General features: G+C 35.2%; 1 protein-coding gene across 6 annotated transcripts in view; it reads left to right on the top strand.

Moving 5' to 3' along the window:
• Positions 1 to 12222, top strand: part of Pde1a (phosphodiesterase 1A) — a 322491-nt gene that overhangs the window by 222065 nt on the left and 88204 nt on the right. For all 6 annotated transcript variants that reach the window (XM_040294552.2, XM_040294555.2, XM_021725976.3 and 3 more), the window contains one exon: positions 3787 to 3900. In XM_040294552.2, the coding sequence (XP_040150486.1) occupies positions 3787 to 3900 (114 nt within the window). The remainder of the gene's footprint in view (positions 1 to 3786; positions 3901 to 12222) is intronic.

Genomic DNA, 12222 nt, shown 5'->3' with positions numbered 1-12222 from the left:
GTGTATATATATATACTTATGTATTCAATACTCATATGTATCCTTATGTATATATTCATATACATACATATAAATGGGTGTGCATTCAGTAATAAATATTTGTTGCATGCAAAGCAAAAGAGACAACAGGAGTTCTAATAACCCTGAAAATATATATTCTTTTTCAATCTTTTTGTCTGTATGAGTTGTGAGTTTGCTTTTAAACCACACTGAGAAGTCTCTGTGAGAGGCATGTTCATTGTGCAACAAGCACAGCCTCTTGTTCATTGTTGTGGTTGTTGATGGGCCATTCCCTTGGGAACAGCTGTTGGCTGTAGGACTTAGTGGTTCACCTGCAGATAGTCTCTGAGAGAGGAGCACCTCTTAGTTTACATAAAGTTTCTTTCTGCCATTCTTGAGTTCTTTTGGATTTTTTTTTATTCTTTTCATTTATCAGTTAGAATTGGGTTCAGTCACATAAAAAAAAAATTCAAAATAGCAATGGCTATACCACAATCCTTGTCTTTTCATATGAAACAAGTCCAGAGGTGGGTAGTATCACTCAGGTGATTAACAGCTTGATATCCTGGCCACTTCCACCTTTCATCTCAGCAATGTTCCTTGGGTACCTTCCTTTGTGATCCTGGATGGCAGTTGGACATTTGGATAGCTCCCCCTCATTCTAGACCTTAAGACATGGGCAAGGGATATGAGAGGACTCCTTTTAGCTGACTCCACCCTCTTCAAAATAATTGTTTAGAAAATTTTACACAAAAACCTCCATTCACATCTCACTGGCCAGAATTTAGTCACTTGGCCATACCTATCTCCAAGAGCTTGAACAGTGTTGTTTTTGTTTTTCTTTAAGTGGGAAAAAACTGCTAATTCAAATTAAAATAGATTACAGCTACTCAGAAATAAAGCAGGTAATCATTTGAAGTTTCTGATTTTTCTATTTTTTTATTTAAATAATTTTAACTAATATATAAAAACATAAAAATATATATTTATGGAGTATCATGTGATATTTTGATGGACATACATTGTATAATATTAAAATTAAAGCTATTTCCTCAAACATTCATCATATATTTACAGTGAAACACTCAAAACACTTTATTCTTATTTTTTAAAATATACAGTACATTATTATTATTTATTGTCAACCTTTATTATTTACTATACGCAGCACACCAGAACTTCTTACTCCTACCTAACTGTAATTAACTACCCACTTATGGACAGTTCTTCTCTTCTTCTCATCCCCTCTACTCTAGGAACCATCACTCTACTCTCAACTGTTATGAGATCAAATTCCTCATATTCCCTTTAGGAGCAAGATCATGCAGTACTTGTCTTTCTGTGATGGCATAACACTGGCATAGCACTGGTATAAAGACAGATACATACACTAAGGGACCAGAACAGAGAGCCCAGAATTAAACTGATACATCTACTGATGTTTGATTTTCAACAAAGGTGATAAAAACATACATTGAAGAAATGAGTCTTTCAATAAATATTGCTAGAAAATTGTATGTCCACATGCATAAGAATGGAACCAGACCTCTGTTTCTAACTGGTTATAAAAATAAACTTCAAATTTATTAAAGATACAGATGTAAGACCTTAAACTATGAAACTGCTAGAAGGAAACAGGTGAATCAGGACATTGGAAAAGAGCAAGGATTTTTGGGGTAGATCCTAAAAGCACAGGAAACTAAGCAAAAATTGACAAATGCGATTCATAAAACTAAAAGGCTTCTGCACAGCACAGAAATAATCATCAGAGTGAAGAAACAACCTACAGAATTGGACAAAATATTTGTAAACTATATGTCTGACAGGGGCTAATATGTGGAATAGATTAGGAACTCCCAAACCCAGTAGTTTTAAAATGGGCAATATACCTAAATAAATAATTCTCAAAAGAAGACATAGAGATAACCATACACACAAGTATATGAAAAAATTGATCAACATCACTAATCATCAGGGAAATGAAAATTAAAACCTCACTCTATTAAGAATGGGTATTGTCAGCTGGGCATGGTGACATATTCCTATAATCCCAGAAACTCAGGAAGCTGTGATAGAAGGATAGTAAATTTGAAGACAGCCTGGATAGTTCAGCAAGACACTGCCTCTAAATAAATGTGTGTGTGCGCGCGCGCGCGTGTGTGTGTGTGTGTGTGTGTGTGTACGCACGTGAACAAATAAATAAATAAAAGAATAAGTAAAAGAGCTTGGATGTAACTTAGTGATAGAGCACCAAAATGGATAAATAAATAAATAAATAAATAAAGTACTGGTGAGAACAAGGAAAAGAGGAAAAGGGAACCTTTGCACACTGTTGGTAGGAATTTAAATTAATATAACTACCATGAAAATATTATGAAGTTTCCTCAAAGAATTAAAAATAGAATCACCATATGATCCACACTCCCACTACTGGGTGTATATCCAGTATGTGAAAGAGACATCTGTGTTCTATGTTTTTTGTAGCACTATTTACAATAACCAAGAAATGAACATAACCTAAGCATCCATCAACTGATAAATGGAGAAAGAACATGCAGCACATAAACATAATCTAGTCAGCCATTAAAAGGATCGATATACTAAGTACTTACTGTTTTTAAAGCATATCATACAACCAAGTACAACCAAATGGTACTATTTCCTGGATAAGAAGTTTTAATCTGGCTGTGGCTTTTTCTCATGGAGAAATAAAGTGTCTTTTACAGGTGGAGGAATGTCAAATACCTGCTGAAATTACTAACTTGTCATCATACCCTAGGCCTCAACATTGGAAATCATCCAAAGCATGTTGTCAGAAAATCTGTTATCTCTAAGCTAGTGCCTAAAAGTAGATATACTCTATTCTCTCTTTTGAAATACCCTAGAACAACAGTGGAATTAAGTTCCATTTGGCAGTTCAAGAAAGCAGATCAATTGGTTTCACATTGCTTATCAATGGCATATAGATAGTAAGGAATATAGGTTCCCTTTGTGCTTGATGTAATGCAGTATTTTTGATTAACAATTTACTGCATAGAAGTTTTTTGCACAGTATTTTTGATTAACAATTTACTGCATAGAAGTTTCCAAAATATTATTCAAGTATTCTGTATTACCTCTCTATATTAAGTATCAATGGCTGCATAACAATATCTCAAAGTATTACCTCTCTATATTCTGTATTACCTCTCTATATTAAGTATCAATGGCTGAAAATAATAAACTTGATTATCTCACTGTCTGTCTCTGTAAATCAGGATTCTAGACATGAATTTTCTGAGTTCTATACTGTCAAACTCCTGTGAATTGGGCACATCATTACATCTGCAAAAAATGAGAGAAAATGTTTTTTTTTTTTAGGTTTGCCTTAGGTTAAAAAAAATCACGGTAAAACCACTGCATATACATATGTATTTTTTTTGCTTGATTATATTTTCTGATCTTTTGCCTTTCATCTTGGTTTTCATTGCTGTATACAGTGAACAACAGTAACTGTGGCAGCCAGAAAAGCACTCTAAATAGTCCCTTAGGGCCAACTCCGAAGAAGTAGAGACTCCATACTCTAAAGTCTAGTGATAGGAATATGCTTTCATGAGAGTGTTGAAGAAGTCATCTTGAATTTTCAACTAGCTACCTAATATTACTTTATAAAAGAAAAAAAACTAAAAATATTTCTATTGTATGACTTAGAAATGGGTGACTTAGAAAATAGAAAATATATAACTATTTTCCATAGTTATAGTGCATCGCTCTAATTCTTTCTCTATGGCTACTTTTTTGGAATAGACTAAGATGCCTAGTGAAGCAGCTGGAGAAAGGTGACGTGAACGTGGTGGACTTGAAGAAGAACATTGAATATGCAGCATCCGTGCTGGAAGCAGTTTATATCGATGAAACAAGGTGAGTCAGGTCCTCACCTCCTCTCTCTTTTGTCCTCATTCTTCTCTCCCTTCTTCATTTCTCAGTCTTGACCCTGCTTCACTCAAACAGCAATCGAACATATCTTAATATAAAACCAAAATCAAAATCTTATTAAAAATTTAAAGGTTCCTTTTGATCTAGTTAATTAACTGGACTATGATTCTTTTTTAAAAAAAAAAAAACAAAACATGTCCTTTGATCCAAATGCTTTAAGACAACAGAAATATCAAACAATAAATTTATAAAATGAAAGATAATTCATTCTCTTCTCATGCACCCCCACCTTCAATGTCCTTAGGTCTAGTCTTTAAACGTTAGAGACAGGTGTAGCCTTATATTGGTTTTCACTCAGGTATGAAATTTTCCTCTAATATCAGAGTTTCTTCTGAGAAATGGCTATGACATGCCCACATGCTCACGCTCATGATTTCCTGGAGGGCTTTGTGAAGCTCCAAATATGTCACCACCCAAACCCAGCCTCATCGTTAGCAGACTGGTAAGGAGATTAGGAGATGGAGATTCATTGGAAGAGGGTTGTTATCCCAGTGCTGTGGCTCTCAGCCAGGCCACTTACCCTCCAGGGAATGTTTGGCAGGCTCAAGAGACTTGCCCAGTGTCTCTTGGTGTTTACAGAGTGCTAAGACAGGGTCCTGACTCTCAGAAAAGATAAAGGTGACAGTCAACTGATGAGAGCCTCCCATGAATTTAGAGCTAAGAGGGAACCTTCAGCTGGAGAGAGATAATCTTCCAGAGTTTGACTCAGATAACTTTTCAAAGCCATGATGAAAATGGAATAGAGGTCTTTTGAAGTAATAATAAAGTAATAAAGAGTACCAACATCAAAGGATTCTAGGGTGTTTTTGGTAAAAGGATCAGGGGAGAAACTGAAAATTTCAGCCAAAATATCACAGAATATAAAATGTTTAAGGTGCCATGAACATGTTCAGGTGTTCAAGAGTACTGAGTTGCCTCTGAAGGACCCACAAAAAGTCTCTAGGAGAGAAAATTAACCTACATTTGGGCATTTGTTACACAGAGGACAGCAAAAGTACCAGTCTAGTAAGACCCTCTGCCCTGTTATTCTCTCTCTGTCCCTCCACATTGTTGAACAACTAGAAGCAGTAGAGTAGGGGCAGGGAATGGAGAGTGAACACACTCCAGGTCTCTTCCCTTCTGAAGGTATACATGCTGAGCTTGGGAAGGTAAGAAATGTTAAACTAGAGGTGAGATTGAAGTTTTTATTTATCTTTGTGTACTGGACTTCATATAAACAATGGGTAATATTGTTTAATGGGTAATAAAGACCTGATTCAAAAATCAAAATAATACAAAAGGTTTCATCAGTCTTGCCTCCACCTTAGTCCCCAGCTAATCTCTTATTATGTGATATATGACAAAATTTTATTTTGATATTTTCCCCCCTTCTTTCATGGAAGATAGCATAGAACATACATGATCTTTCATTTTGCTTTGTTTTTTTTTCCCCACTAACTAAGGCAGCAGGGGGATCTTCTTGCATCATGTTTTGTTCTTTTTTATACTCAACCATGAAGATTTTCACTAATAATGACAGAGACAGCCATAGCAAAGGCTGTGCTGCACAAGTGGTTCTGCTTTGGTCCCCAGAATGGAGTTCCTCTGCCAGAGCATGGTTTAGAGTTACAAATTAAGTGGGGGGCAGAATCAAAGGAACACTTTTAAATTATAAATTCTGTCCAGAATTGTTTTCACTGTTGAATTTCACTGAATGAACACAATATATATATATATATATATATATATATATATATATATATATATATATATATATTCTAAGCAAACAGAGATTCAAAATGTGAATTTAAAATACCTGATATTGTTCCTTTAATTTCTTTGTTCCTTTATTTTCCTGTGTGGCCTTTATTGTTCACCAGTTGATTGGACTTAACAGGCTTGACATCTCTTTATTCTGTCTTTGGCTAGACATTTCATTTTATATTTATTTATAAAATTAAAGAATTTCTGGACTGAGGGTAAAACTCAGTGGTTGAGCACAAGGCCCTGTGTTCCAACCCCAGCACTGCAAAACAATAACTAGCCCCCCAGATCCCCCAAAAAAGACTTTTACCTTCAAGAATTTTATATATATTAATAAAATTATATACATATATAATAAAATTCATCTTATAATGGCAATGTTAACTATATGATTTTGCCTAAGAATCATATCTTTCATTTGACAGATTATTACATGCTATGCTTATTCATTTTATGTTATATTTCCTTTCTCTGAAAATTATGACTCCATGAATATTTTGTTAATGTAATTTACCATGAACCCTAACTCATTTAAACATGAATTATGTTTAAAGTATAGTCCTTTCTCATTTGAAAAATTCTCTTTTGTAGGAAAAAAAAGGTTAAGCACAATATTTAACTGCTTCATGGTAGAAATTTAATTTGGAGGGGAAGATTGCTTCTTACCACAAAACATCCCGGTTCCTAATGCCAACCACATCATTCCCAAATTTCTACTTAAATGACAAGAAATGTTCCACCCTTTCATTTTTACTTCCATGACATCATTATTTTTAAACCGGATTAATAATAACAGCCCACATTTATGCCATCTTCAAAAGGCTCTTGTTTCATTACTTCACATAGTTTCACCCCAATCCTCAATATTGTTTTCTACGTTTTACTAATGAGAAAACTAGAGATCATTTAAACATCACAACAGTTCTATGAGATAGAAATTCTACTATTACCATTTTGTATATAAGGAAATTAAATCACATAAAAGTTAAATAGCTTACTCAAGAGAATGAATTGAAGAGTGAGATTAGGACCAGGGCAATCCAACTCCAGAGCCTAGGCTACTAAGCACAATTCTCATCCCCATCCCTTTTGCAACATTTAACCAAAAGTGAAAGACTGGAAGTTTGATGGACACTCATGTGCTCTCAAGATCTTGAGACTTGGTGGGTGCAGATAAAGTTGTATCTTATCTGTTTGCCTTCAGTGATGACATACTGCTAGCTTGAAATTGGCTTTGGTGTGATATTAACACCATGGAAAATGTCAAATGCAACATGCAACATCATTGGTTTTCCCTGGAGAGCCTGATAAACATTTACCATCATGCCACTGGTAGACCTAAGATCCCCGCTTAAGACTCTTCTAAGAGCCCAGATTTTATTGACAAATATCAGTTTAGAAATTCTTAGAACACACATAGTTTGATTTCCTATGCCTATAGTGAGACACATAGCATTAAACTGAGGATGTTTCTATTGAGATATACATAGAATTATTTAAGTGTCATTTGCCTTAGGAATATTACTAAAATAAGGATCGTTTAAAAGGAGTATGGCTTGAGAAGCATTTAGTTGATTTTTATTTATATTTTTATATCCTATATGGCTTCTGAAACTTATTTAAAAATAATTCAGTGAATATTCCAGAAGTGTTGCTTGAAAGTTGACTGTATTGAAAATTAAAAGATAAAAAAAAAAGGTCAGCATATAATAATACTGGGTAGAACATAAATTATTAGTTGGTTTAAAACATCCTTTTTTATTTCTTTCTTTCTCTGCTTACTAAATACTAGTGACCACAGGTTTTCAGTTAGAAAACAAAATAAAAATTTCTCTTTAAAGATTATTTTGGTGAGAAAAATAAAAACAGTTTCTGACAAAAATTAAATTCTGACCTTTGCAGAGATTATAGCACAATTCCCTAGTGAACGTGAACATTTGTTGTTTTTTTAAAAAGACATTTTCATATGCAAATGCCAATATTTTATGAGTCTTTCTTTCAGATATGTCCCTAGAGGCTATTATTTTCAAAGTCGCACAGTTGTAATCCAGAAACATGTGGCCTAAAAAGAAAAAAAAAATCTATTCGTCCTTATTTGGATTGGGACACTGCCAAGCAAAGTAGCATCCTTGGCCTCCCAGGCAGCTGACTGGGAGATGTACTTCCAGAGATGGATACTGTGCTTACTGATATCTTACAAAAATAATTTATAACTTCATTAGCTCAGAAATATAATGCCAATGAGAGATATAAATTGGGAATTATAACCCAGGATTCTCACTTTTTTATTTTCAGGACCTTGTACATGTTAGGCAAGTGTTCTGCCACTGAGCTAAATCCCCAACCCCCTCAGATTTTTTTTTAATGTCTTTACTTTGTTACTAATCTTTAATGTTTGGAGCTCCTTTGCAATTCAGATATGTTGACATCATATCGTATCTCAAAATCCTAAAAATCTTGAGAATGTCTAGTGAAGGTTTACTTATTTCACCAATCTGTCCCATCACTTTCCTCTGCAGCCAGCTCTTGCTTCAGCTACTGAACTGTACCTGTGCAGGTCCCTTCTTTCCTTCCAAATTCCATCTATCTACAGACAGCTCCTAAAAATTAGCTGAAGCCTTTCCTCCAGTTTCCCAAATTGAAGCTAAACGCAGTTGCAAGTTGTATAACACCTACTGTAGAGGCTTTCAGAACCCACTACTCAAGCCCTTGCACATAGATTTTCTATCACCCATCCCTCAGCATTCACTAAAGTCTGATGCACCTCTCACCTCTCACAGAAACCAGTTTACTATTTCCTGTGGAAGTCCTTTCAACATGTTTTCCTATTCTAAGTTCAGCTTCTCAAGGTCCAAGTCCCAGATAAAGAAAAGGAACAATCAAAATTAATGTCAAGTTGGATGTTCATCTCCCAGGATCAATAGTTGTGCTAATGGAATACGCAATTTAAATTCATATTTAGAAAAACAATGACAATTTTCTAAAGGATACAGAATCTTCAGTGATCAACTGTGTTCACAGTATAGATGAGCTTGCATGTTACTGTTCAAGGATGTTTAGTTTTGGGAATCTTATTTTTTTCATATTATATATGCCAGAGCAAAACCTTTACTTTATCATAAAAAACAAGAGCAGTCTGCACAAAGGTAAAATATATCTCTGTAGAATATGATGATTTTTTTGACTTTTCAAATGTCATATTTTCTCTCTTAAAACCATTGAGATTTTAAAAAATTCTTTGAGTTCCTTATGGAAATGGATTACAGTGTTACATTAGCAACTGAAGTCCAGGGTGAGATACGGAGTAGGAGGGCATTCAAGGACAGGCAGAGGGTTCAGGAGGAGACAAGTACATAAGGGCAGGCCTGGAGCTATCAAAAGTGAGACTTAGAATGGATACAGAAGCAGGTGGCATATCTAAAGAATGTAGAGTGGCAAGTTAGCAGAGAGCTGGGACACTGAAAAGGGTAGATCAAATGCCACAAAGAGAACCAATGTATGTGTGAGGAAATTACTGATGCCTGTAAAGCGTAGTTTCAGTAAAGAGAAAAAGCTACATGCCATATTATGGTAGTTAAAGAAATAAGTGGGGAATGTCTTTGTGAAGTAATTAGTATTGATGAGTTTTTCAAGAATTTACTAGTAGACAAAAGAGCAGAAATAGAGCAATCTATTAATGGGGACAGATGCTTGAAGAAGCCTTTTCTTATTGTGCTTCATGTTGGTTGTAGAATGAAAGGCTGCAATCTGCAGCTTAGAAACAAAGTTTAAAAAAATCTAGAATGAAAAGGGGAAAAAAATTTCATAGATAGATAAAAGTATCCTTGGGAAGCTATTTAGGAAAATGAAAAATGGTCATAGGTAGGAAATACAGATGAAGATGGTGCTAACTAGTGCTCAGCTAAGGGTCTTTAAATAACAAACACAGGTAGCACCCCAAACAGGAAAGGTTATTTAGTGTTTCACTTCTCAGCATATAAAAGTGCTATAGTAATTATGGCCTATGTATGAGCAATGGGTTGCAAAACTCAGAGATCCATGTGAAATGGAGAATGAACTCATTGTATGTAGTCACTACAACCTGCCCATCATGATGGCATTAACTCAGGCATGCTCCTTTGACATTTAAGTCAGAGTATGAAAGAGAAAATGGAGAAGAACTGAATTAATGAACGGTCTTTTTGAATATTTCAATTTTAAATGATAGGAAACCGAACCAAGCCAGCTTCAACCGAATGATTAATTTAGTGGTTCTCACTGCTGCCTATAGACATTGGTTGATTCAGGGCACAGATGATGTCAACAGATCAACCTTTCTGTTTTGCTTGCTCTGGACGGTTCTCCTCTGATGCTTTGAATTATAGGAAGGTGGTGGCAATATTTCCAAGCTTCATATCCTCAACCTGTCAAATCCAGCAGGAATAGAAAGGTTTTCTTTCCCACAGGATCCAACAAACATATTCTTAGGTTTCGTTGCCTCTAGTTAGGTAATATGCTTATCCTTCAAACAATCATCGTGTCCTGGAGAATTGGACACACGAGTTCAGGAGTCAAGCATCCCATGAGACACGTGTGAGGTCAGTTCTATTTAAATCACTTGCCTACATATTGAGAATGGAGGAGAGAGCTTTCCTCAAAAACAACAACTATGTCCTCTTTACTGTGAAAATGCAAGCATTTATGTCAGTACAAACAAGGAGGCCTGGATCAGGGTTTGTGGGGTGTGTTGAGAAAAGCCCTTGACTGGCAGGTCAGCAGCTCCTGCCTGGCTTCATTCCTGATCCTAATTAGCCTCTAGGCAAAAGATATTTTTCTTTTCTCTCTAGTCATTGCTTTTGTAACATGGAAGATGAAATCTCAGTCCCTTTCTGTTCTGCAGTCCTATAGTCTTTCCCGTGGTTGAAAGTCCGTTGCTCAGACTGAACTATCCTGGCCACCAGGAGGTTGGCAAGGGGAAGCTGCTTAATATTTGCTTATTGGAGGGGCATTTAAAATATGGGCTCTTATATTTTTTAGATTGGTTTTTTCACTTGGAGAAGCCCCTGAGAAAATCAGTTTGAGAGGAATGTGCTAAGACATTGCTGGAACTCAGTGAATCCATAAAAAAGCAAATTATAAATTTTACAAATTCTATGCTTGTGGTGTTAGTTGTGGGGAGGGGCTGTTGTTTGGAGTGCTGTGTGTTTATAGGCTCTTCTCTCCCTGTAGATGGAGTAGGAAACCAGGCTTAGGAAAAGTCATATTACTTTTGATTGGGTTTATACGTTCTGTCTATATGTGGTATGTTATTTCCTACAAAATTTCAGAAAAGTCTCATTAAGGACAAAAAAATCCATGTATTAAATAAGATCTCACTATTGTGATATTTTTGAGTCAGTAAAATATAAATGAATGTTTTCTGGGTTTGAAAAATGTTATTTTAAATACTATTCTTTTCTGTGGTGACATTAACAATGAAAATCGTTTGATCGTTATATCTAAGGCAACATATTATGCAATTTGCCAATGTTACTGCATCTAATTCTCAAAAAAAGTCCATGAATGAGATACTCATATTTTTCCACTGTAAAGTTAATAAATGCAAGGCATAAAGAAAGTAAGTAACTTGCTTAGGATCATATGATTATTAAATGTCCAAGACAAGTTCAAATTCAAATGCAACATGCCCAACATTCATTTTTGTTTTCTTCATTGTCAACAAAACCTACTCTTTAAAAAAAATGAAAAAGATCTATCTTCTTTTGAGAGTCCAACCTCAGCACCAGACTCAGGATGGGTGAATACTAATTGATTTAAACCAGTATCAGTCTCAAGTTTCCCAGCCAGTGAGTTTAGACATTCACATGTGATACAATTTTGGACAATTAGAATTGTCTCCAGGAAAGACTGATAGGGTCATTGCCAGAAGGTTTATTCTCCATAGAAAAGGCTGTTGTTTGTGAGAGTATGATGCTTGAAATTAATATAGCCATCTTGCTAAAAGCATAAAGCCAAACCTAATATTAAGCTTGATGATATAGAAAGATAAAGGAAACCTGAGTCCTTGAAAATGTTATTGGACTGCTGATTTTAAAATTCCCTTACTGAAGTCAATCTACCTTTAGGTTTTTTAAAATAACAGAATTTCTCTGTTAAGCCACTTTGACTCAGGTTTGGTGTCATTTGTCATTGAGAGCATTCTTCTGGCCATGTAGGTCTGCCTTGTACCAAACCCTTCAAACCCATGTTCTTAATTTCTAATTGCTCCAGGGAGTCAGTTTATCCTAACAATAAATCAGTACACAAATGTTTGGTTTCTAAAATAGCCACTTAGAATTCATAATTTATTTTTTCATAAAACAAGGTAAGAAGTTGATTAGATTTCCAAGGTAGCCCACAAACCACATTGACCCCATGGCACAGCCAAATAACACCAATGGTACTTGAGCAAGTATCAAGTACTGGAAATCAGATACCTAAGGTTTGTTTCTCATTAGGTGTAAGAGAATTTCCTCATTCTTTTCT

Source organism: Ictidomys tridecemlineatus, chromosome 7, assembly GCF_052094955.1.
Source record: "Ictidomys tridecemlineatus isolate mIctTri1 chromosome 7, mIctTri1.hap1, whole genome shotgun sequence".
Classification (NCBI taxonomy): Eukaryota; Metazoa; Chordata; class Mammalia; order Rodentia; family Sciuridae; genus Ictidomys; species Ictidomys tridecemlineatus.
This window is presented reverse-complemented; position numbering and strand designations above follow the sequence as displayed.